Source organism: Strix aluco, chromosome 1 (genome assembly GCF_031877795.1).
Source record: "Strix aluco isolate bStrAlu1 chromosome 1, bStrAlu1.hap1, whole genome shotgun sequence".
NCBI lineage: Eukaryota > Metazoa > Chordata > Aves > Strigiformes > Strigidae > Strix > Strix aluco.
Genome location: NC_133931.1, coordinates 151,091,210 through 151,116,539, shown reverse-complemented (window position 1 = coordinate 151,116,539; position 25,330 = coordinate 151,091,210). Strand labels below are relative to the sequence as shown.

Here is a 25,330-nt window from a genome sequence, read left to right as displayed (position 1 = left end):
GCTCTTCCCCAAAATCAATTAACTTGCAGCTCCACAGGGTTTGATTTTTCTAATCCAACCATGCTTAATCATTGATGTAAAACAAGATTTTTTTTCTCTCCTCAAATTCTTTTCTAACAGCTTCTTATTTCTTGCCCTCTAAGTATGTGCCCGAATTCTCTGCAGCTATTTATAAGGGCTTCCCCGCTTCCAGGAGTGTTTAATCAAAGAGAAGGCTATCAGCAGGTGGTTAGCATCAAATGTCAGCAGCTACTTTGTTTCTGACATCTCTTGGAAAAAATGTTTCATTACCATGCAAATGATGTTAGTCTTCCCTTCCAAGATGCATTGTCACACAGTGTAACATATGGTACACAGAACTGTGCCCCCAAGATTTATGCGGCAACTACATTTCGCAGCAATGAGAACAATTGTGAGAGCTAAACTATCAGATGACAGTCATCACTGTTTCCCAGTGAGCAGGTGAATATTTCTCATGGTTATGCTAACCTTGGTGGGGGCTTGAGGGGGGGGGGGGGGGGGGTGGCACTTATTTCTGCCTTCTTGTAATCCCTTCCCTTTTTCTTTAACTTGTATCAGAAATATCATGGTGCCTTTCACAGCCTATGCCAGACAGAATAGCCCAGCAGCTTTAATAGGTACTATTATCTTTCTTGAGTATGTCTGGGAAGTGAATTATTCAGTTGATAGTTGGAGTGGCTGTGTCTTGAACAACACAAAGAAAATTGAAGCTGCTGGCCTCTCTGGGGAATTTTTGAAAGTGCCAATAACGGCAGTAGGAACTCAACTTTTCCAAGGACCCTGAAACACTGTAAACAGAATAGGATAAACCTATGAGGGGTTTGATTCATCAGAGCACTAGAGTACAGTTCAGTGACTCCAGTGGGGCTTCAGGATGGGTTTAGAGTTAAGCATACATTTGGGTGAATTGGTAACCTTAAGTGTGTGATCAAGTGCTTTGCTGACTCAGGGACGAGACATTCCTTACAGCTTGTTGTTTTCCACTTTGCCATCTGGGAAGAGGCAGTTTGACAGCACGTGGGCTGTGTGAGACATTATTGCATGAAAGGGTATTAACAGACTTGAAGTTTCCAGGTTCTCTGAATCAGGAATTTTTGTCTCTACAGATCTAACTGGGGTAGAACAACATCACTGTAGTGTTTGAAAGCAAAGTGACCACGCCACAGCATTTGCTAGGGTCTGTCTAACATCTGCCTAATTAGAATAATCTCACGTTTCAGTCAAACTACTAAAGATGCAGGTGGAAAGCTTTATAGAACCTGCAGGTTTGGGGGCATGAAATTGCCCTTCAGATATTTTAGGAAGTCTCTTTTGCACCTGGACAACTGTAAGAACCCAAATTTGCAAACACTTTTAATTACAGAGTTACCTCTTCACTACACCCATTTTCTGATCTGGGGGAACACATCTGTATTTATATGAAATTTATATTTATATGTTGTTACAGGTTGTTAAGACAACTCACCCTCATGCTGCAGCCACGTAGTGTGAAAGAGTGGGTAATACAGACCTGTTACTGCATTTGTGGGAGAAGTGCAAGATATCTTGATCCCTTGGTATTCTCCAAATAATTTTAACTTCCCAAAAATACTAGGGGTTCACATGAAAAATCTCCCATATCACTCCACTATCTGATCAGCACACACCCCTCCCTCTCTAATCCAGTATCCTCCCAGTCTGCCATGTAACACTCTTGACCTAAAAGCCAATTCTGTACTGTTGTGCTGCTTTGCATTTTTGGTGAATGTTTACAGAAGACTGAATGTTTATTGTAACAAAGTGCATTTCTCTGTGGGAAATCTTATTTTTTTTTTTATTCTTTTCCAGTGACAAAATGTTCCCAGCCTTTGGATTTGGAGCAAGGATACCCCCAGAATATAAAGTAGGTGCATAAATGACATTTTCTAGTTCCCTTGGTTTATGAGGCACAAAATAAGGGAGAAGTGGTTCAGTGCAGGGCAGGGGCTAGGGGGAGCAGCTCCTACTGCTTGTTTTCTTTCATCTAGCTTTTTCACCCAGTGATACCTCACTGAAATCAGAAATCAAAGCTAGACTTAAAATAGTTGTGTTACACCCAAAATATTTCATGGTATTGACAAAGCTTTGTTAATGGATGCTAGTCTAGTAAGAAGAGAACTGATTTTTTTTAACACTTGCCAAGCATATTTTGAAGCTTTGAGATCCCTGGTTTGACAGAATCCATTTTTGGAAGCTGTGGTTTAGTGAGCGGCCTAGTGTCCATGCTTTATGATGAAGAGATTTAACATCTTCCGAAAAGAAATACTTTAGAAGAGTTTTGCTCTGTGGCAAATTTCTGTGTCACGATGGACATTGTCAGTATCACAGAGAGAAATATAAGAACATGTATGCATGCTGGAGAGAAGCAGTATTTATAAAAAAAACCAAAATGATAGTGATTCACAGTGATGGTGCAGTTGTGAGCATAAATATGCAATCTGGTAGGGCTGGAATGAAGACAGTGGAGTGAAAGAAGGAGCATCCAACAGAGAAAGAACTAAGAAGAAATAGGCAGAAGTTCAAATCCTGTCCTGTACATGCAGAGGTAGTGTGGGCAGAAGAGTAGTTGTGCACAAATATGTAACCAAAAACTAGCTGGGGATTCTGCAACTCAGATACTATCTGGAAAATAAGAGCATTAGGCTTCTAATCATGCAGACTTCACCCAGTATCCCCATGTTCCCTGCTCTGGGTTGTGTCTCTCAGCTGTGGCTGGGGTAGGGAGGTGAACACTGGCCAGGTGAGAATTTCTGTGAAGAGAGGGATCATGTGTCACTCAGCATTGTAGAGCATGAATCAGCAGATGAAGAAAATGTACCAGTATGTTCCTTGTGGCTTGTAGGTTTAATACATGCATAAGAATAACAGTAGTGATGTACAGCAAATTTGATGTGTGTCTTGCAAACAGGTGTCCAAGGTAAGTCAACGTATGCCTTAACAGCATTGCCTTCTAAGCTAAAATGCACTATTATAAAAAGAGGACTGTGCCTGACAAGGTCTTTTGCAGTGCTCTGTTCCTGAAAAGTAACACCAGTGTTAATGCTTTCCAAAATCAGAGACAGCTTCCAGAATTTTGATACAGATTTTAATGTGGTAAATGTGCACAGAACATCTGTGTCTGTTGTATATGTGTTCCAACTGCAGCAGCTGACAACCATCTCTGCTATATAAGGGGGAGTGTTTTGGAGAATAAACATGAGCAGCCTCTACCACCAGACACATCAGTGAAGCACAGTAGCTACTTCGCAAATGTCCATCCCTTTGCCACGAATATGTGCCTCCCTACCCATGGCTGTATAGCGGTGTTGTCTGGGTGGGCTGGACTGTACATCACAGACACATCGCTCTTTCAAGCCCAGTACTGACCATCACTGACAATGTTCTACCGTGTCCTAAACAAAGATACCAGCCTGGTGGTGTGGCAGGGGCTGGTTGTTCCACCATCTGCGATGTGACCATCATTGCATGGGAGAAAACTTGGAATTCTTTCAGCTGTGGAAAGCCATCCTTATCTAAGGACTGCTTGAAGGAAGATGCTACTGTGCCAGCTGAAGTCTTGTCACTGGTTTGCTGGTGATGGTAGTGCAGTAAAATTCACAGCACAAGACTGCTTCTTTCTCAGCCAAAATGATCAACTGGTGGCATTGATGCCTCAGGTCATATGAGCATACTGGCAATATATATACCAGTTTTGTTAGTCCCCAGCAACAGCCTCTTCACCTGATTGTAAGAGCATATCTCAGGTGTCAGCTGAAAAACACGTATTGTCAGAAAGTGATTTCAGGGGGACTTTGTAACCATATATTCCTACAATCACCAACACCAACTGATTTTCTGCTTTGGCAGAACTGGTGTTTGGATAATTTCCTGACAAGTACTCTTAAGAAAGTCAGAGACTTGCATTGAACTCAGTAGCCCATGCATGGATGAAGGGTCTTGGCCAATAGCATGAGCTGTCCTGAAGAGTCCATATGTTACTAACCTCTCAAAACAAGAAAATGGATGAATTGGGACCTTCAGGTTTTGGGAAGTTCAGGAAAAGTAAAGGTAAACTTAAGAAGATGGGGCTACGTGCTTGTGGATTTCATATGTGTGAGTAAACAAAACAAGTCCCAAAGTAAATGGAAATGTGAGGGACAGAATGGAGAAGTGAGGGCCAGAACATCTTTAATCTCCATTATGGAAAATTGTGACAGAAAATGACAGACAAAACGACATGACATCAGCTTACCAATGTAATAAAACTTTGAAGAAGAGAAGAACCATTTTGGGGGGGGACTAACCCTTCTGTGCAACAGATGGGGACAAATAATTAGCTTGGTGTCTATCATGGGCACATCCAGCTGGAACTGAATTAAGAATTAAGTGATCTGTGCTATTGTTCAGTCCCTCCCTGTGATACTCTACACAGTCCATACAAGTATCTGGCTTCTTAAAATAAACTGTATCAACACTTTCGAGTCGGCTTTGGCTGCACTTCTAAATTGAAAGATACACCTTCTAAGAGAGTGAAGTCAATGAGATCATGATGCAGTCAAGACCAATAAACCTTAAAATCCTTCAGTAATTTAGTCTACACTGGTATCATAAAGTTAATTTAAAGCCAACAATGATTAGTGTTTGATGTGGAACATAGCCAAGCTGCATAGGAAACAAAGAAACTGATATGATTAAGAGTAACAAAGACTATAGAAAAAGTGCTCTCAACTTGTCTCCCCTAACTTCTTATCTTCTGCTGCAAAAATATGGCAACACTATAGACACCACAACAATACTTCAGATCTCATGCTATTCAAATATTCTTTTGATGTTTTCAGTCAAAGGTATTACGAGTCATACATATTTTTTGTTTTATTAAAGGACAGCAGTGTCATAACTGTAATAATTCACATCTTCGAATTTAAGTTGAATCATTAAGAGACCTAAGTTCTGACCCCATCACATGAATAAATCAGCTTTTCATTTTAATTTAGAGTGTCTGATTTTGAGCCTCCAGTCCTAATGACATGGTCTAACCTGCTCATAGCATGTTGGTCTCTGCACACCAGCAGCTGCTCTTTTTTTCCAATAGACAGCAAATTGGTAGGGCTGTGGAGGAAATAACTCCCACTGCCAAGGGTTTCTAAGTAACCGTGAAAGCCTCCACAAAATTTAAACAACATAGCTTCCTTAAAAGTCTAAATGAAAGCTGACCAACCTATGCATGGCAGTAACACAGTGAGGGAAGGCCAGAGGTAAGCAGCGTGATAAAAACAGTAGGCAAAGTAAGTGGATTGAGTGGATTCAGATCTAATTTATGTCATGCTTGGTCACAAGCTGCAGAAAAATGAGGCCTGTAACTCACTATTCAGCATGAATCAGTGCTAACATTGCTATTTAGGATCAGCTGAAAGCCACTGCTTTCAGGCTGGCCATAAGCTCTAATTTTTTTTGCCAGGGTTTCCTTGGCACACTGGACCACATGGGAGAAAGGTGTCCGTTTGCAGTGTTGTCAAACCAGTGCCATGGTTTCATACTGTCTTGAGCTCCTGCCAATAGCCTGGGATGGGTGCTGGAGGGCAGTATCCACCTGTTCATTTAGTGACATTCTAACCTCGTCACATCTTTTACATGCTACAAGAAAAACAATGTTTGCTATGACTACTATTATTCCCCATGGAAAAATACACCCCCCACCATTTTACATTAGCACTTCAGAACAATGTCAGTATCCACCTCTGCAGTCTCTTCATGAATCTCTTGAGGTTGAATCCATTTAAAAACATGTTTTTATATATGCTTTCTACAAAATTTCCATTTCAAGAGCACACTGCTATGTTACGCTGACTTTATTTTCCCTCATTTCAGCTCCAAACGAAATACTTCAGCTGTTAGCAGAAAAACAGCAGTTTCTTAGTGGCATAAGGAATCTGTGGGAGTGAAGGAAGCAAGACATGCCATATATAACATTCCCCATCAGTCTAGAGATCTTTCATCTAATATTCGGCAATATGATCTTTTTTCCCCAAGGCCTGACAAATACATCACCCCGCTCCTTGATAAGTAAACCTCTGAGACCAATATTCTTCTCTTGAGTTTCTGTCACATGAAACTTGCAGAACATGCTGGTTAGTCCACAGGAGTGTCTCCAACCCATCACTTTTTTTTTTGCAATGAGAAGTATCTGAAAAGTCTGATGTAAAGTGAAGAGGTGGCAGATAATATGGACTCAGACACTGCTGCAAAAGTTCACAGTGAAGAGGAGGAAAGCAAGCTGAACCACACACACTGATTTCTTAGCAGGCAGAACTCAAAGGAGCTGAAAAACCACACAGCAGCACAAAACTTACTGTTAAAATGAAAAGAAAGTTCAAATTGTGTCAGCTCCATGACAGGTGCATTGCCAATAATGAAGTGTTCTTTCCTAAAGAAGAATTGCAGGCTGACACCTGAATAGGTACAAAACAACTTACAGTTTGTTTTAAGACAGTCCTGGTTATCTCTGCATTTTTAATGAAAGCTTCATTCACTGCTTGTGCTGGGAAGAGTTGCTGGAGAGAACCTCACTGCAGCTACAGAAAGAATACAGCATCTTTATGACCTTAACCTGCACTGTCTGGTTTGCTGGACAGGTAAGGGACTTGAAAAGTGCTGTGGTCTTTGTGATTCCTGCACTTTTCAGGACCTTGAGGGCAAAAATATATGCAAACCTGACAAAAAAGGTCCGATACAAGGATGTGTAATGGACCAAGGGAAAAAACAGAATTTGTCACCTTATCCACGCAGCTTGGATTTAGACATGGAAACTAGGCAGCACGCTCAAAAACCAAGTACAAAGGAAATAAATGGCCAAGCTTTGCCAAGCAGAAATGTCTACAATGTGGTCTTAGTCAGAGACACAAGCTGTCCAGCTTTCAAGCTATTTGATTAATGAACATTCTGAAAATAATAGCTTTTGAGCAATGGTTCTTTAAATTTGTTAGTGTCTTAAGCCTTTGCAAAATATGCAGGCATTCCATATTTAATTTTCAGACTGGCAGTGGCTTAATAGTGTTCAATTTATTCACAAATAAGTGTTCAACATTGTGCATCTCAGCATTTACACTTGTATGCATCTATTGTTCATGAATTTTTAACAATCTCTATTGAAATTAGTAAGAAAGCATTCCTAAACCTGCCTGAATTTGTCAGATTGTTTGTCAAGTAGTCCTAGTACCATCACCATAGAGGCTTCTGGAAAGCTGGAGCTATTTGGGACAGGGAGGTTAATTTAATTGAATTCAACAATCTAGAGAGGGAAAAAAGGATTACTAATTTTCAGAATTCAGGCATCCATATTCAGCGTTTGCAAAATTAATTAAAGATGTGGTTTCTGAGTCAAAGCAGCTTTTTATTAAAAAATGGAAGTTGAGTTAGGGTAAAAGGGGTTTAAAAAAATGTGGAGTAACATACACATGACAGTATCTGCTAAATAATTTATCTGGAGTCCTGCAGAGGGAAAAGATTAATACATAACCAAGTGCAAGTAAATGTCTTTAGTTTGAGGCTTTGAGTGGTGTTTTGTGCAGCAACCCAGGTAATGCCAGGCTGATCACATGTAATCACCTCTGCACTCCAATTTTTCTCTCCTTTCCTTTTATGGACTGATTTTATGGATTGATGTTAAGAGAGAGAAGGAGGACTGAGCCAGTGGATCAGCTACATATTCAAAACATAATCCAGGGTTTGTGACACAATCACAGTTCTGTGAAGAGATTCCTTATTGTGAGACTGACTTCCACCACAGACCACATTCTGCAGTTCTTTTCAAAGTTCTGCACCAGGAACTAATGTAAAACAGTCATTCTGTGTTTGCATGGCTTGACATATTCCAGGATTTCCTGACCGTTAGATTGATCCATCATACAAATCACCCTGGTAGATTATATAAACATGCTTGCTTCGGAACAACCAAGTGTCTTGTTTCCTTCAGCATCTTAGTTGTTCACACTTTTGCCTCCTATTCCCCATTAGTTTGTCAGTTCTGGGAGTGCATGAGAGCTGTGTCATTCAATATCAGAAAAATGCCATTCAGTATACCAGCGTTTGGTCCTCTGTCATCAGCATAGTTTGCTTTTCAGCAACAAAAGCCCTTGCATGTTCAATTTAAAAAAAAAAAAAAAAAAAAAAAAAGAGGAAAAGGAGGGAGGCTTATTACCTTGCACTGTTTTGTAAACAAAAGCATTGAATGTTTGATCCAAACTACCTTTTGACATGGGTGGGCTTTACATGGAGTCCTATCAGGTAGCAGCCCAAGTTCAGTAAGGCCTTCAGTACATGTCATGTGCCTGAAGTCTCTGCTGGTTTGGACCCTCTTGAATTCTGGCCACCATAGTGGAGACAGCACAGGGGCAGGTTGAAGCTCAGCTGGTTTTACTTACCTGAGTTCTGAGCATCTGGAGAAACTCTGCTTTAAAAATACCTGCTGTTGGCTTGCCTTGGGTGATGATCTCCTGTTTGTGAACCATCACCAAGCTGCTCAAAGAACTTCTCTCCTTCACATTTTACTTAAATCTTGTTTAAATTGTGATATATTGTTCGGAGAGCATAGGAAACAACCCAGTACTTCTGCACATTCGTTGTGTTTCCTGTCCTGCCTTCAGGATACATTTTAACACTGTTCTTGGTGAGTCAGAATGACAGTGTATAAGGGCCACTTGCTTTGAGAGGATAGCAGCTGTTGATCAGACAGTATTATTTTTTTGGATCATTGTACACACTTACTAGACTCAGGCTTTGTTTATTGGCCTGAACCGTTGTCCATATTTTTCTTAAATAATAGCCTGGATGTGATAGCTCTGAACCAGACAAATTGTTTGCATAGTGTGATCCTGAAAGAGGTATAGCAACAAAAGCATCCAACCCATGCTTGCATGTGAGACTAAAATACTGTATTCACAGCTCTGGAAAACAATCGTGATACTCCTTTACCTGTAATTTGAAATGCATTTGAAATAAAGAAATAAAATCACTGAAGAGTCACAGTGTAGGACGAATCAGCCTGCAATACGTAAACATGCATCGCCATCCTTCTTACTCTTAAGATGCAGTTAATACAAAATACAGAAAGCCTAAAGGAAGACGAAAGGCTATTGAATGACAAAAAAAACATCAATGAGTGAAGACTCACATAACTGTTCTTGACAGCTGCAATTACCTTTGGCCTGCAGCTGGTCATGAGGCTGGCAGATACCAGCTGGGCAAAGTGTGCCAAGAGACATATAGAACAGCCAGGTAGAAGGGCTCTGGAACATCTCTGAAGCACATCTGACAGACCGGCTCTTCTCTGCTTGCCCAGCAAGGAACATAGGTCGTGACTTTCTGCATTACCTTCCATGGCCAAGTAGGGTAGTCTGAATGGCCCACGTAAAACCCTCTGTAAGAGGCAACTGATGCTTGGTGTAGACATACCTAATTCCTGACTGGACTGAGGTAACTGCAGACTCTTCAGTGAGTTTTTGCTTGATTGCTTTCCCATCATGGTAGAAGTCCGGCTTTATTTAACCTCTTAATAAGTAATGGTAGGCATCACTGTGGTGAGCAAGGCCGGGTATAATGGGGAAATCCAATTTCTCTATGAGAAGATCTCTTGGGCAGTAATTAACCAGCTTATACCACTTTGCATTTACAGAAACTTCTCTAATCACATATTTGATCTATGGGTCTAATAGTCATAGACCAATTTCCGTACTGTGCTGTGAAGTCATCTAAACTAGCAAATAAAACAGTGACATCCAACAAATAAATCGATTTCTGCAAATAATCCAGGTTCAATTGTACAGGGAGCAAACAGGTTGCTTTCCATATGACTAGGACTGTTGGCACTTCTGAAGGTCCTACGGAGATCTGTAAAGTCTCAAATGTGTGTAACTGGAGTTAGCTATATAAATGTCCTCATGATTCTGGGATGATATACCTGAGTTCAACTTTAAATTATGCAAATTGCCTGCTTAACTCTCAGCCATACCCAGTTTTTGCAAACAAACAAACAAACATATACATTGTGCATTGCAAGACAAAAGTTGGGCTTCATTTAAGACAAGCAGGAGAATTAAGAGACTGAGCTTCAGAGCTGAAGAGATTAAACGGAATCAAGCCTTCTCAGTGATCAAAGAAAGGAGCAAAAAGGAATCTGGAAAAAAATGCAGGCAACAACAAACCTTAAAACCAGAAAAGAGCATCTGGGGAAAGTTTCAGTCCCAACAGATTTGTGCTGTGGGTGCAGATCTCTAAGTGACAGACAGCTAGAGGAAGCCTGGAACCTGAGACTTACATTGCCTTGCATTGTTTGTGCATTGTCTTGTATTATTTTCCCAAGCCACTAAAGATACAATACATTGTTTATTAGAAAATCAGCAACTTTTTTGTATTGACAGTTATTTCTCTTAGAAAATGGTTCTCTAGTATTTTATTACAGACAGATTTTGAGAGAGAGAGACTGGGATATTCACTAAATTTAAGGAAAAACAAGTCTTCAATGTTTTTCTTATTAATTTCCCCCCAGCCTAATCTAACTTCTTAACCATCTTACATTATTATGTAATGTAAGATTATGTAATTAAACCTTTCTTACATTATTATTTCACAGTGGGTCTGGGTGCCTTCCTTGATCTCTTTGGAGAATCAGTTATTTTCCCAATACTCCCATGGCCTTCAAATGAGGAACTGTTCACTCAAGTGAGTGCAGGTTTCAGAAGGGGGCTGAGTATCACAGCCTGCTTTCTCTCTCCTGCAATCTGAGATGCTGAGCTAGGGAGGGCTGGTATTTAAATCTCCTCAGCAATAGATCCCTCTTCTGTGCCTGACATAGATAGCCCAATCCTGACACCATATTTATGTGATTGCTCTTGGATGTTTTTTCTTTGTGTTATTTTTTTATTCATTTTGTTGTTGTTGTTGACAAGTTTGATTCCAGTTTTGTTCCTTTGTTTCTGCGGGGAGTTCCAGCTGGGACTGTATTTCACGTTCAATGGCTGAAAGCTTGAAAGATCTCTGGTTTAACACAGAAAGAATGTAAAGGGTGTTTAACCGCAAGTCCTCTTGGAATAATTTTTCTGACTACAGTCTTTTTCTCTTCTTTCCATTTATCTGCAGGTCTCCCATGATTTTGCAATCAATTTCAACGAAGACAACCCAGAATGTGCAGGTAACACTCACATTAGGACAGACTGCCATATTTTTACTGTGTGCAGAATGTGCTTGCATTTTTTTATTGTAACCCCTGAGTATTATGCAAAGTGTTTTTTAAAGAAAACAGCCAGGATTTTCAAAACCTGGCAGACTCCAAGCCATCTGGCTTAGCTTTAGAAACCTTAGAAAGTGCCACACATTAATTTCCTGAAAAATAGGTGCCTTTGAAAGTACACCATGTTGGACATTCAGCACTTGCACTTCCCCAAATCTTTAGCATTTCTGAAAACTAAAGCCATGTCTTCTAGATTTGTTCCAGATCTTCAGCTACATCAACATCATAGGTTGTGCAGCTAAGAAGGGCAGGACGTGCAAAAGCGGGTTGTGAACCTATGTGATCAAAGACACCCTTGGTTTAGAGTCAGTTCTTTGGCCAAACCTACAGCAACAGTAGCCTGCTGCAAGTCAGACCAGCAATGTCCAGCACCAAACAGTCAGGGTAGCAGCTGAGGTCTACTGTGGTAGAAGGAAGCATACTTTCGTGACAGCAAATGCAGCAGGAGGGTGTTTTAACAGTGTAAGGTATTGGCATATTCTAGCAACAATCACTAATCCTCTGTAGTCAGAGGCCAGATTCATGTAGCAGATGTTGCTGTATGTCTTGTATTTGTAAGTGAGTTCTGCAGTGACTGATGCTGTCTCTCTAGAATGTCCTGCCACAATTCACACATCTTATAAAAGAGAATAACAGGACAATAAACTGTAAACAGTCTAACAAGTAATCCCAGACTAACACTTAGTTGAGGGTCTTGGTCAGGTGATCATTGCTTGTCTAAAATCCATAGGTTGTTATTCTCCCTTATCCTTCTGCTACCATCCAAACACTGAAATGGGTGTTTCAAAATGCTCTAGCTGCTCCTTTCAGCCCTTCTCAGACTTACTACTGGCTTTCTTTCAGGCATGGTCAGCAGAATATGTTCAGGATGAGAATTAAGAAGCCAAGAAATGAAGTGAGGAAAAGAAGAGAGGACAAGCAATTCAAGGGAAAGAGACATTAAAAAAAATCAGAGTTCATGCATCTTAAATGCAAGACCTCTGTTTTCAGTTCAGTGGGCATTTCTGCTTTGTTGGTGCGCTTGGATTGTTGGACTGCCCCAGCCTCTGCAGGTCATATGCTTGAAATATAATTGGGCATAAGTCCCACAGCTGTTTGATGTGTTCACACAGCTTTTTATGTTGCTTTTAAGGAGTTAGAAGAAGCAGAAATTACATGTATGTATCTAGAAGTGCCTGTAAGCTTGTAAGCCAGCTTGAAATTGAGATTTTAGTCACACTGAGGGTGTGGGGATGAGGTGGGGAAGCAAAACAGACCTCAGAATTTTCTCTGGACCATCATATTTTAAAATGTGTTAGCTGCCTGCTTCTGAACACAGACACATTGGCATCTACACGGGGCCTGATCCATTTAAAACATTTCAGTTAACAATGGTCAGCATTAGGTGATAGCATATTTATTCATGTAGTGTTCAAATATAGCTTTGTTTCCCAGTCTAAATGCAGGACATTTGTGACCTTCTGCGTACCTCAGAAAAAAACCCTAGCAGTCCATACAAAGAACACATTTTTTATTCCTCCTTTGCTGCCTCTTTTGAGTCAAGGCTAATTCTTTTATCACACTGACATTGTTATATAATGATTTATATCGATTGAAAAGACTGTCACATCTATGTAGTGCCAGCAGCAGGTCAGAGGTTAGACAGACAAACCCTCTGCAAGTAAGGAACTTACTATCCAGACCATACTATGTATGCAAAATAAAATGTAACAATGGAAACGAGGAGGTTAAAAAAAAAAGGAAGGAGCTGCTCTATGAGCCTTGCCTTGGTTTATATCACTTTATATTTTTTATGTATTTAAACTTTCTTCAGTTCTTTGCATAAGACTCAGTTATCTGATAAGTTAACACATCACCTAAATGGAGTTTTAGAGCTAAGAAGACATAAAAAGATGGTTGCAGCATGAAAGAATGCCAGGGAATACATTTTGCAGCATTTGCACATGCATCTACAAGATACAGAAAACACTTCTTCGTCCTAAATGATACCTTTTAAAATTATATACATGGGTGAAAACAAGAAAAGGAGAAAGAACAGAAAACATGTTGTTTAATCATCTGCTGCAGCTTGTTCATCACCTGCCTGTCATGGATGCTTGATTAGTTCCTACTACCAATTGTTCTGTGATGTTTTCTAGATGCTCTCACTGTATTAGGTGACTCAGATAGCAGTAACACCAGCATGTCATGTGGCGAGAGGATGCAAGAGTGAGAGAGAGATAAAGTGCTTAGTGACCACACTATCTTTCCTTGTAATATTTAGCATACTTGCCAGAAAACAAAGGAAAATTGCTGAAGAGTATCTTGCTTTAAGCCAAGAAACAGAGGTTGGATCCAATATAAAAAGTATGTGTCTAATTTGTTTTTGAGGAAAGAAACACCTTTGTGGAAGTAGTGAGCCTTCGCTGGCACAAGGTACTGTGAAGCATCACTCTACATTAAATAAGGACTATGTATTGATATGAAGATCACTGGTATTCATAAAATACAGATATCCTCACCTTTCCTTCCCTGTTAGTATTCCCATTCTTGAAAATTTTAGTACTTGCAGCCTTATATTTAGTGTATTTATAGTATATTTATAGTCTTATACTTAATATTTAGTCTTTATTATCTGAGGAAGAAAGTGACAACCTCTAATCTGAATGATGCTTCTACACATGCATTTTACATGCATCTTAAACCCATATATATATGCATACCCTGTATTTCATCAGAGCTATGAAAGAGCTATCCATGAAAGTGGATTCCAATTAAAAATGTAAAGAGTTGAATTGTGAAGAAAAATGCACATTGCCTGTCCCTAAAATAAAGGAATCCAATAAAAGTGAGCTACAAAGTAAGCTACTCAAATTCCTGTTGGATTTGGATATGTAAGGACAGTAGATATTTCTAAAAGATATTAATCTAAGATAGCAAAAAAGAAATTATATTTCTAGAACATGTTTCTTTCTAAGACGAAAGCAGCTTTCTGACATGAACCACGCTAAATCTGTGTGGAATGCAGGGAGTAAAGTTTATCTTACACTATTTTAATGCATAAGAAAAAAAACTACAGTGTATCTTGTCATCATAGGGAAGATTTATGAGGCCTTCATGCAAGATCAGTAAGTATAGGTAATGAAATCCTTAGCAGGTTTAAAATCGGGAGTTAACAAAAGGTCAGTTTTGCAATATGTAATTTAGTCACTAGAATTACCGAGGGAAATTTTGTAACATTACTTTACATTTTAGCCAATCATAGCTATAATTGGAGCGTGTTCTTTTGTCTGTGAGCACTGCAATGGAAAAATATGTTTGTAGCTATGCATAAAGAGAGAATACTGTGTTTTTCACAATTTTTTTCATAGGAGGTTCAGGTGTATCATTGTGAAGCAATTACAACTCCCTGTGATCTGTCAGTAAGCAGTCTGCACCCATATATCCTGTAAATATGGTTGAGTAAAATCTCATGAGTGAGCTAGTCTCAGTGCAAACTGAAACTGGCTTAAGGTCTTACTGAAGCCATTTCATTCTTCAGCATCCTTTACAAAGCTCTTCAGTCTATCACTTTCTTTCCAACTTTAGACCTCTAATCCTTTAGGTCTGGTAAGCTGGGAGTTCTGAATGTGGAGGCTAACGTGCATCACTTCAAGAAAACCTTCTTCTCAATGATTGAAAACACCAATTTTCATTCTGTGATCTGTCAAGTGTGTCAGCAGAAGTCTGTTCTCGCTGGTCTGGCTATATATCTTGAAATGAAAAAGCCAAAAATAGCTAGTTCTCCGTCAAAACTTCTTGACTAAAGCTCATTTTTCTGTAGACTGCAATGCATCCTGCTGTTTCTCCCAAGATTTCATAGCTTTTGGTCATAGTCAAATTCAGCCTGAGAGCAATTATGCAAATTCACCCTGAAAAATTATTTTCTTAGCACAGGGAAGTCAGGTGTTTGAAAAGATGTTTGAATTCCTTGGCTGCTCTGGTTTGTAAGTACAAAGGGCAAATTTGTTGGTAAATAAATATTTATCTGAAGAGGAGGAGAGAGAAGTGTTGAAGTGTTTTTAATTTGTGTCTGCCCTTTTAGCATGAATCTTAGCTGGTGATCAGGAAGTGATCACTTACACCTTGAACTGAGAAGAATGGAAGCTATGGCATTGCAAGCTGATATCTGCAAAATAGACATAAAAAAAACGCTGGGAAGGAGAAGCATGGTATCATGAGTTATATATTACAAAACTAGATTCAAGGCAGCTAGAGAGAGCTTCTCGGAAATAATCTGAAGTTGTTAGTCCTTGCTAATCGTGTGATATTTTGAATTTATTCATTAAGAACCTGCCTTTTATTTACATTTTAAACAAGCATGATATTAGTGATGCGCTCCACATTTATTTGCCTTTTATGTGGGCTTTTCATGCCAGGAATACAAGGTGTTGTGGAGGCTTATCAGAGCTGCCTTCCCAAGCTGCAGCTGTATGGGCCAACAAACATCGCTCCCATCATCCAGAAGGTGGCAAAATCGGCATCAGAGGAGACCAACACCAAGGAGGCCTCGGTAAGGGCACGATGCTGTGTTTGGCTTTTTTCTTCTCCTGTAGGCCATCAAAACAAGGCCTTTTCATGTATGTGAATCATGCCTTCACAGTTTTCACTAACTGCCTTCACAGAAGGCAGCTTAAGTCTCTGTCAGCTGGAGCAGTGTATCTAGTCTTTATAGCTTCGATAGTCACAACTTTAAACTCTTCCCCCACTGTTCTGTTTCCTGCTTTTAGAGCTGTGTTACTGTAACACACTCAGTTCTTCACTGTGGAAACATAAATGGCACCACTAAGGTTATAAAAATTTAAGGGCCAGCCCTAAAAGTGTTGATCATGAAGAACATGAGTTCAAATGATTCCCTACACAGACTACCCAATTTCAAGTCTCTTGCAGAGGCTATACTAAAACTTCTTTGTTCAACTAGGGCATTTTCTAACCATTCCTTTGAAAACTGTAGTGATACAGTTTTCAATTTGCTATTACTGACATGGATTATCATGCGCATTTTAGAAATCAGGAGACACGTCTGTTAGCCTGCATCTGATACCAAACCCATGGCGGATTTCTTTGGCTAAAAGACTTAAGCAGAGATCATGTTCTAAATGTACATCTTTGAAATACATTAGGCTTATTTTTCTCCTGCCTTCCAGATAGAATGAGAGAAAGGGAGAATGAGAGAACTGGAGAGAATATGTGAGTGCTCCTAGTGCTGTGGGAGTAAAGGATGTAAGAGAGAACTTGTACACTACAGCAATAAAAATGCCTATGTATAGGAACAGAATAGAGCTGTACATTGGCATGCATCTCACTACCAGGCCTAGAACTTTCTCTAAGCTTTCTTCATGTGCTGAGCCTTTTTTTAAGTCCTATTAAGGCAGCAGTTCCCAAGCATTTCTGTTCATGAGTCTGGGCTTGTGATTGTCACTCCACTGCTGTTTCCAGGATCTCGATACTATTTAGGGTCCACCCCTAAAATGGGGAATTGCTATGTTTGAATTTTCATACCCACCTAATCCTGAGGTGTCTCACTCTGTTCCCAGTGCTGCCTCTGAACTAGTATGTCATATTGAATAAGTTGCTTCATTCTTCTAAACCGAAGCTTCCCCTCTTTCTGTGTGAAAAACAAATTAATTTATAGCATGAGTTTTCAAGATAAAGTTTTCTCCCTGCATGTTTTGTTTTATTCATGTCAGCAGGTGATGAGCAGAATATTTTGAGTTTATATAGCTGTGTATACATAAACTTTAATGATGTTTAGTGTGTTGATATTGCTTATGAAGAATGACAAAATTCTATGACCTGTTCATTTTTCCTATTAATGCACGTTTGTTAAATGACTCCAGCTGCCTGCCTAACAATTCATAAAGGATCCAAGTGAGAGTCAGTCTTCCCCACTACCAAATGAAGATATGTTATAGCTCATGACCCCAGTTCAGTTGGCTTTGGAGTTTGGGGAACGAAATGACAAGCGTACAAAATTGCTGGCTCTCCTTTAGAGAATGAGAAAACCTCTCTTCAGGGCTCTGTATCAGGTCTTTGAAGATGGATATATTCCTCTCTGCACATGCCCTTGCTCTCCTCAGGGACCCCATTACTCTGCAGAATGCAGTAGACCTGCCGTGGTGTGGTGCTTCTCCCACAGGCAGCAGTGGGGTCACCCTCCAGTTTGCAGACGGCTGCACCCATCCCACTTGCCTGTTAGCAAAGCTCCTCTGCAAAGTGCTGTCTTAACCTCCATGACAGCTCTGCTACAGGCTTGTAACGCTTCAATACCCCATTCCTCTCTGCCTCCCACTGGTTCCCAAAGGGGAAAAAATGTAATCAGAAACTGTCAACAGAAGTGACTGTGCAGCAGATGGAAAATAGGGCTAGTGAGGATCTCAGGACTATTCCAGAATTCCCAGCCAAAGCCCTGACTCTCCCAGCCCTAGCAGCTAGAAACCCCCTTTTCTAGACTGTGCGTTCCTTGGCTCCCTCCAGCTCCCAAAAATTACCTGAACTAGAGCTAAACTCCAGAAGAGGAGAAATGAGTAGCTGAGGAAGTTTGTATGGGAAATGCACTTAACCTTTGAGTCACTGTAAGGACTCTTTTCTATTTAAAAAAGTCCATGTGTGAGTTACCAGACACACTTTTATACTGGAAAAGGGCAAGCAGCTTTGGAAGATTAACTAATGATATAATTTTTCACTTCTTGTCCAACAACTTCAGCAATATTTCATCTTGCTGATTCTGACGGATGGCGTCATCACAGACATGGCTGACACCAGAGAGGCCATTGTCCATGCCTCTCACCTTCCCATGTCAGTCATCATCGTCGGGGTGGGGAATGCCGATTTTAGTGACATGCAGATGCTGGATGGTGATGACGGGATCCTGAGGTCTCCCAAGGGCGAGCCTGTGCTTCGAGACATTGTCCAGTTTGTGCCATTTAGGAACTTCAAACATGTAAGCTGACTTTTCCATCCATTCTGCAGAAGGGTGTATGTATATAACATATAGTGAACTGGGGCTGGGCCTGACTTTGGATGGGCATGGAGTGTTTAGTAAGTATATGGTGGTTTTGGGTCAGAAATGGAGAACAAAAGGAATACAGAATGAAACGTGCTCCATTAGTGAGATGGTGAGGGTGGGGAATGAAGAGCTGGGGCAGAATCCATGTGCTTCTTGTGGTGCCAGTACTTACTGCCACTTTCTCCGATTTTAGTTTGGTTGCCCTCCCTGACTTATTTTTCCTGGTGTCTCTCTTCCATTCTCTTTGCATCTGTTCCCCTAGGACTACTGTATTTTGCTTTCCATCCCTTCATTTCCACAGGCAGCTGAAGTGTCTGTGAATGTGTACTCACAGTGTTCCCCAGGAGGCTGTTTCCGTATTGAAATTTAGGTCCCTAAGTTCTCAAAGGCAGGACTATCCACCCACAGTGTCCTGGTTGCCTACAAACCCTTTCCCCAACTTCTGTACAAGGACACAACCAAGACAGTGGTGTTATTAAGACCTTCCCTGTGCCCTCAGCCAGCTGTTCCTGTCTGAGTCCAGCGTGGTGTAGGAGACACTGTAGCAGAGGAAGGGACAGACCCAGCATTAAATTGCCAAATTTGAAATAATGCCTTAGCCATGTACTTTTTCTTCTCAGTCACCTGCTCTACATTGCAGTATCTGTCCCAGGGACTTTTTCAGCAGCTGGGTAGAGACAATATTTGCTCACAGAAGGAGTTTTGCCACACACAGACAGGTTTTTCAGGGCCCTTTTCCTCCATATGGAGGCATGGAATGGCCATTGTGTTCCTCTGCAATGCTGATCACATCCCTTTCACTCTGTTTTTTCATCTTTCCCTTCCTTCCTTTCATTCCTTCTGTTACATTCAAGTGATTCTCCAGACTGGCTTTTTGCTCACCTTGGTGTCTATTTGATTTGAAAATTTCTTTACTCCACGGTGTAACTGACTCATTCTCCTCATGAGATTGCCCTTTCCAATCCACTCCCATACGCTAGTGATCCTTAGATCTGGGTGTGTCACACAGAAGTTTTCAACTCTGGGTTGATTTTGATCTGCATGTGGGTTTGCAGTGCTTATATTTCTTAAGTTTTTCTAGGCTTTTTGTTACCACAGGAGATTTTTCTTTTTCTGTTTGCTACTTCCAAAATACATTTATTTTACTTCCCTCTTCTCAAGACCTGTTCTTTTTTCTCACTTCAAAATACAATGTTGCCATATTTGTCTTAGATCTAGATGCACTTCTTACTTTCACAAACTCTACTGAGAGTAAGAGAAACAAACTTGTTTCTCTTTTCCCTCTACCTTTATGTAAACAATGCATCCTCATAGGAGGTAAAACTCAGCTTGTGCTATTAGTCTGGTGACACCATGCCAAATGGCTGCAGATTTGCCATTTCTATGCTGACAGTGCCACTGAGTCACCTATCTGCTGAAACAAAGTATGAGCACGACCTGCTCATAGCTTGTGATTCTCCTTCATCGGATAATCACAAGTGTGTAGTGCTGCACTGTAGTCTATTGTAAAAGTGTCGAGAGGAAAGTTATTTATGGGCTAGTGCTAGACCTACTTTCAATTGGTGGAAAACATGTTTCTGCAAGGAACTGGCAAAGCCAGCTGCATTTGTTATTTTTAGTTTCATTTTGTGATTTTGTAACAAAGTTGAAATCATCCTTGATTGAATAGATTAACACTGACCGTTGCAGTTCTGAGCAGTTAACTTGTGAGTGAGTCTACCTGTGATTTTAATTGCTAGCATTGGTCAAATAACAAGCATATATTATTTTTAGCTGTTTTAGATAAACTTCCCCAGTACTGGGAGAGGACAGCAATCTTAAAAATTTATCGCTCTTGTTAAATAGTGGTATTTTTCTCCCCCTTTCTCTCAGTAGCAGAGATAATATAGATACAGAAATAGGTAATATATTTGCTATATCAGAAAAGTCAATATATCTTATGCAACTTGATATTTAGTCTGTTTATTGTGATCTTTCAGCATTTCAGCAAATGTCAGTGTAATGGATGAGTGCCCATAACAATAGCCACTTCTGGTTGAATTTCTTTATTGTCATATCCTAAATAATCTCTCTCTGAACAAAGTGACATTCGCAGCTATCTTGCTTACTTATCCTCAGCACAAACAAAAGACCATGCCTTTTGCATCAACCATTGAAATAATTTTTCATGGGAGAAATGAGTGTGATATTTTGATTTAAACTTATTTTTCCCCACAGAGAATGTGGATTTAACGCATTTGGGAGATTTTTGTCAGATCAGTTCTGATCAAACACAAGAATTACTATAAATCGGCATATTACATTTGACAGCTTTAAGTAAAAGATGTATTTAGTTAAAAATCACATCCCTTTTGTCAATTTACCTTGTGTTTACCTTTGATATTTAGGTTGTTCAACTCTTAAGTAGAAAAAAAAAAAATTGAAGGATCTTTTTAGAAAGACTACAAATCAAGTTGTAAGGTTTATAGGTTTTTTTGATAAGTATTTATTTACACCTAAATGCATGTAACCTCTACTACTGATGGAAGGAGAGAAGAAAATTTTATTTGTGAGCAACTATTTTTTGTTTTGCTGGAACAGTAAACCAAAATTCATTTGGAGTCAACTGAAACAATATTTTTTTTCATTACTTCCACTCTCAGGTCAGCCTGGAACTCAAAATCTCATATCTATCCAAAGAGATCAAAAATAATCTATCCAAAAGCTGCCCCTGTGAGAAAACTGAAAGGAGGGAAAACAAAGTTGTAAAAATAACCTATAGAGTGAGTCCCTTCTATTTTATAAGTTTGAATTCAGAGAAGGTTCTGATCCTGCACAGCACTTATACAGACATTTAACACATTTCAACCAGTTACAATTATTCACATACCTAAAACCTCATACCCACTTCAACATTTTACTGGCTCAAGACTCAGTGTAGACAGATGGTCTATTATAGGGGTTTAACCTACATGATGTAGTGCATCAGGACTACTTCAGTAAAGCATCTCACCTTTTGACTCTCTCTTTAAGGAATATATTTGAAGCTATCAAAACATTAATAATTGTAGTGATTCTTGGCAAATCCTGTAGTTGCAGAGACTTAATAAAATCAGGGTAACCGTTACTGCTTAAAAAAATGTTCCATTGTATAGTGGGTGATATGTGCAATTCACTACAGGGGAACATAACAAACAAGGGGAAACTATTTTCCCTGAACCCAAGTGAATTTCTTCTCTCTATAATTATCACCACCCCAGCAATGTGAGTGTCTTTCACCTGAAACTGTAGAACAGTGATGCTCACAATCACTGACATGTTGTTGAGGAAAATCACCTGTCTCAATCCATTCACAGTTATATTTTAAGAGCTGAAATTCTCTGCCTTTAGGTTGCATGGTATATTCACTGTGCACAAATCTGGTGCCGCAGGTAGATTGTATTCCACTCTGCATTGTATTTAATCATAAAGGCTAACAACTGTGACTTAATAACACATATATCACAAATGAGTGTGGAAAGCACAGCTCTTAACCACTGCAAGGAGCAATGTTTTGCACTATGCATTGTAATTAAAGATTAAGCATGGTGAAACTATAGAACTGAGTCAACAGTCATTTGTAATATATAACAATTATCATCATAGGGGATTATTTTCCTGCTGCTGGCTGCTCTGATTGTTGTGTATTAGCCATCAGTTGAAAACTATTCATCTTGAGGTGTTTATTGCTAGGATGCTCTTCAAGAGAAAATGTTACAGTAAAACATTAATGTACCATCTGCGTTAAAAACCCAGCAAAGGTAACCTTTACACAGCACTGCTGAACTGGGGCTGGGTTTTAGCTTAGAAGTTACTGGGTCTGATTCTTACTTATACAAATGCTGCTTTGCACCATCTAGTTTAGAAGTGAGAGTGCTTTACCACCACAAAAGTACATAAGGTACAGCTGGCCCAAATCGTCAGACAGGAAATCACTGGGATCCTTTGGGATTTTGGGGAGTTTTTGGGATCCTCCCTGCTAGAAAGATCGCCAGGCCTAACAGACATCACCGGCATGGTGAAACTCTGTAAAGCAACAGTTGTCCATGTTCAGACTGAAGCACCGAGTCAAGCTAGCTACCCCAGGGCAACTCTGTGTGGGGCCACACATTGCCTGCAAGCCTGTGGGCACAGTAAATGTGTTAGCTTAAACCTCAGTGAAAGGCTTCACATGCACGCTGGGTGAGGAGTGCATAGCTCAGTTTACTCCTCAAGTGGTGGTGATTCAGCCGTGCGTCTGAGCCCCGCCAGAGCCTGTTCTGAAGGGCTGACTCTTCTTCCAGGAAGAATGGATGTGGCTTCAGAAGAGAGAGAAGCGGTGACAGGAGGATGATGCAGAGAGATGAATGTTGGCCCAATGTTCAGACACATGGACTACATGTGATCCAGAGAAGCTGGTGGCAAGTGCTCCTGCCCAGCATTTTAAAAGATAGAGCAGAGTGAAGTTTCCTGATTGCTAGGGCTTGTGTGTGCAGCAGTGGCCCAGGACTCTTCCCCCACTCCTTATTTTTACCCTTTATGTAGGGTTGTACTTTTGGTAAGATGGCACAGAGGCAGGCTAAGTTATACACACCTTTGGCACACTAGGAAGGAGATCTAAAAACCAGTAATTCTCAATAGCAACATGGAAATCAACCATTTGCGTGACTCCAAGGGGTATTTTCTGCTGATTTCAGTGAAAACAGGTTTAGGCAAGAACAGGGCAACTGTGGAAAACCATGCATTTCACTTTGAAGGATTAAAATAAATGGGTTCTGTTACTGTGCAACACCTGAGAACAGTTGCTGCTCTGTCACACAAAGTATGGGCTTTGCTTTGCCAGTTTGTTCATGCAGAAATGCTCCAGGCTTTTTTGCCTGCACAAATATTTTGGTATAAATGTCACAGTAGGGAAATAGTGTTCATTTTATACGTTACTAATCACATTTGTGATTCAGAATACCAGCATATAAAAAAATTGTTTTGTTTCTGGTTTTGCTAGCATTGCCTTTGTTTTGTAGTATTGTAACATCTGATACTAGAATTTATAATAGCCCAGAGGCTTTCTGCACCCCTGGACTAGCTTGCCTATGAATAGTTTACCATTTACGTCCTATGCAAGCCTAATTTTAACACTCTGAAAGGATAAGGATCCCACCCTATGAAATAGAGTAGGGCAATAAACAGTCAATACAACTACTTTGGACATGGTAGTTCTGAAACCTGGCTGACAATATAACAGACAGTGTGGAGGGAAGTGTTCATTAACGTGGGAAAAAGTACTTGGTGTGCAGAAGAAATGTGATGTTGCCACGGGTTGAGTTCCTGTGCAATGTCTGAGGTGCAATGTGTGATCCACGTGTACTCTATCTGGAGATAAACACATTAGTTTAAACCTCTCAAACCAATGTTTAAGCATTTGCATTTTTACTGCATTTTTGTGGTGGGCTCAGAGGGAACATGGTTGGGCAGACTGGCTCTGGGGTGCATGGAATCAGCTCTGCCCAAATACTTAGAAACAAGCAAATCCAAAACATGGGGCAAAAGGGATGCTATTGGGCTGCATGGGAGAACAGGAGTCCAGTTTTGTCTCTGCTGAATTCAGGGGCTTAGGAAAATCCCTGCAGTACATGCAGGTAACAGTTGCCCACAAAACATCCACAGGCCCCACTGCTTAAAATGAAACATTGTGAGGGTGTGAGGCAGCAACTGTGTGTTGGCGATGGAGGGTATGGTTTCTCACTGCGCTGAGAGGTAGCCCTCCACCCTGCCTGGGGCAAAAGCCAGTGGCCATCTCTACATCCATCTCTACATTTCAGGGTCATGAGTCTGCTTGACCCCCACCATTTATACGTTGCAGGAAGAGCTTTAAAGCCTCCACAAACCCTTGAAGTTTTCTCATGACCATGGTTTAATTCCAATGAAAACAAAGTATTTTTTATTGAATTAAAGACTTTCCCAGCCATTAAAATATCATGCCAGATCCTGAAGAGCAGAATGGTGATGAAGGCCTCCCTTTACAGTGATGTCCATTCATGTTCACCTTGTAGCTCTCCAGGGTTCCTTGCTGAGTACTGATGAACAAAGTCTTTGCTGCCCTTTTCATGGTGATATGGTGCTCTCCCAGAGTGCAGGGAAGTTCAGTTACCCCAAACTTAAAATAGTACAAACGGTCCTGAAAAACATGCAGAGCACCTTTGGCTTTAGTGTACTTTCAGGCAGCTAGAGCTACATGCCCAAACAGACTCATAAAATGAGTTGCCAACAACAGTGCCACTCACTCTGTGTCTTTTTTGCCTTCCATTTCTGTACCACACTTCCTACCTTGATCTCATGGCACCAATGCCTCTAAAGCCCATGGCACTTCTAGCAGAGAGACAGGTTAACGCTTGTGTTTTCTACCATTTCCTGCAGGCATCCCCAGCTGCTCTAGCAAAAAGCGTTTTGGCTGAAGTTCCAAACCAAGTCGTGGACTATTACAATGGCAAAGGGATAAAACCAAAATGTATGTCAGAGTACGAGTCTTCCAGGACACTAGCTCCATGAACCTGCCTGCACTCTTTTACAAAACTAAAAAAGAAAAATGCTACTGTCTACAACTACTGTACTTAAAAATGAAACAAAAAAATAGCACGTTTTGGTGATTTTTAACTAAAATAACCATTTTTTTTGCATGTGTAGCCTAAAGGCCTAAATCTGTTAAGCAGTTGTATTGTTGAAAACTTTTTATGAGAAAAAAACATCCAGAAAAAGAAAAGTGAACTCTTTACATTACAGCATGTCGCCTTGAAATAAAAAGTTATCTGTATCTGTTTTTTATACAGGTTTGTTGAAATTTTGCTAAATTTCTTATCTTTACACTGTAAAGCATTTTGAAATATTTATTGAGAGTCGATAGCCAAAATGTCTTTGGTTTAATCTGCTATGAACTGAGAAATTTTTCAAAATGGCAGATGCATGAACTGTATTTTGCATGTTTAAAATAAAAACAACACAGTTTTGCA

The 25,330-nt window shown here is 40.2% G+C and overlaps 1 protein-coding gene across 5 annotated transcripts in view; it reads left to right on the top strand.

Moving 5' to 3' along the window:
* The window catches only part of CPNE4 (copine 4), a 243,293-nt gene extending 217,963 nt beyond the window's left edge, over positions 1–25,330 (top strand). For all 5 annotated transcript variants that reach the window (XM_074840046.1, XM_074840048.1, XM_074840047.1 and 2 more), the window contains 5 exons: positions 1,849–1,903; positions 11,152–11,203; positions 15,700–15,833; positions 18,027–18,263; positions 24,741–25,330. In XM_074840046.1, coding sequence (XP_074696147.1) covers positions 1,849–1,903; positions 11,152–11,203; positions 15,700–15,833; positions 18,027–18,263; positions 24,741–24,872 — 610 coding nt within the window. In that variant the 3' untranslated portion in view covers positions 24,873–25,330. The remainder of the gene's footprint in view (positions 1–1,848; positions 1,904–11,151; positions 11,204–15,699; positions 15,834–18,026; positions 18,264–24,740) is intronic.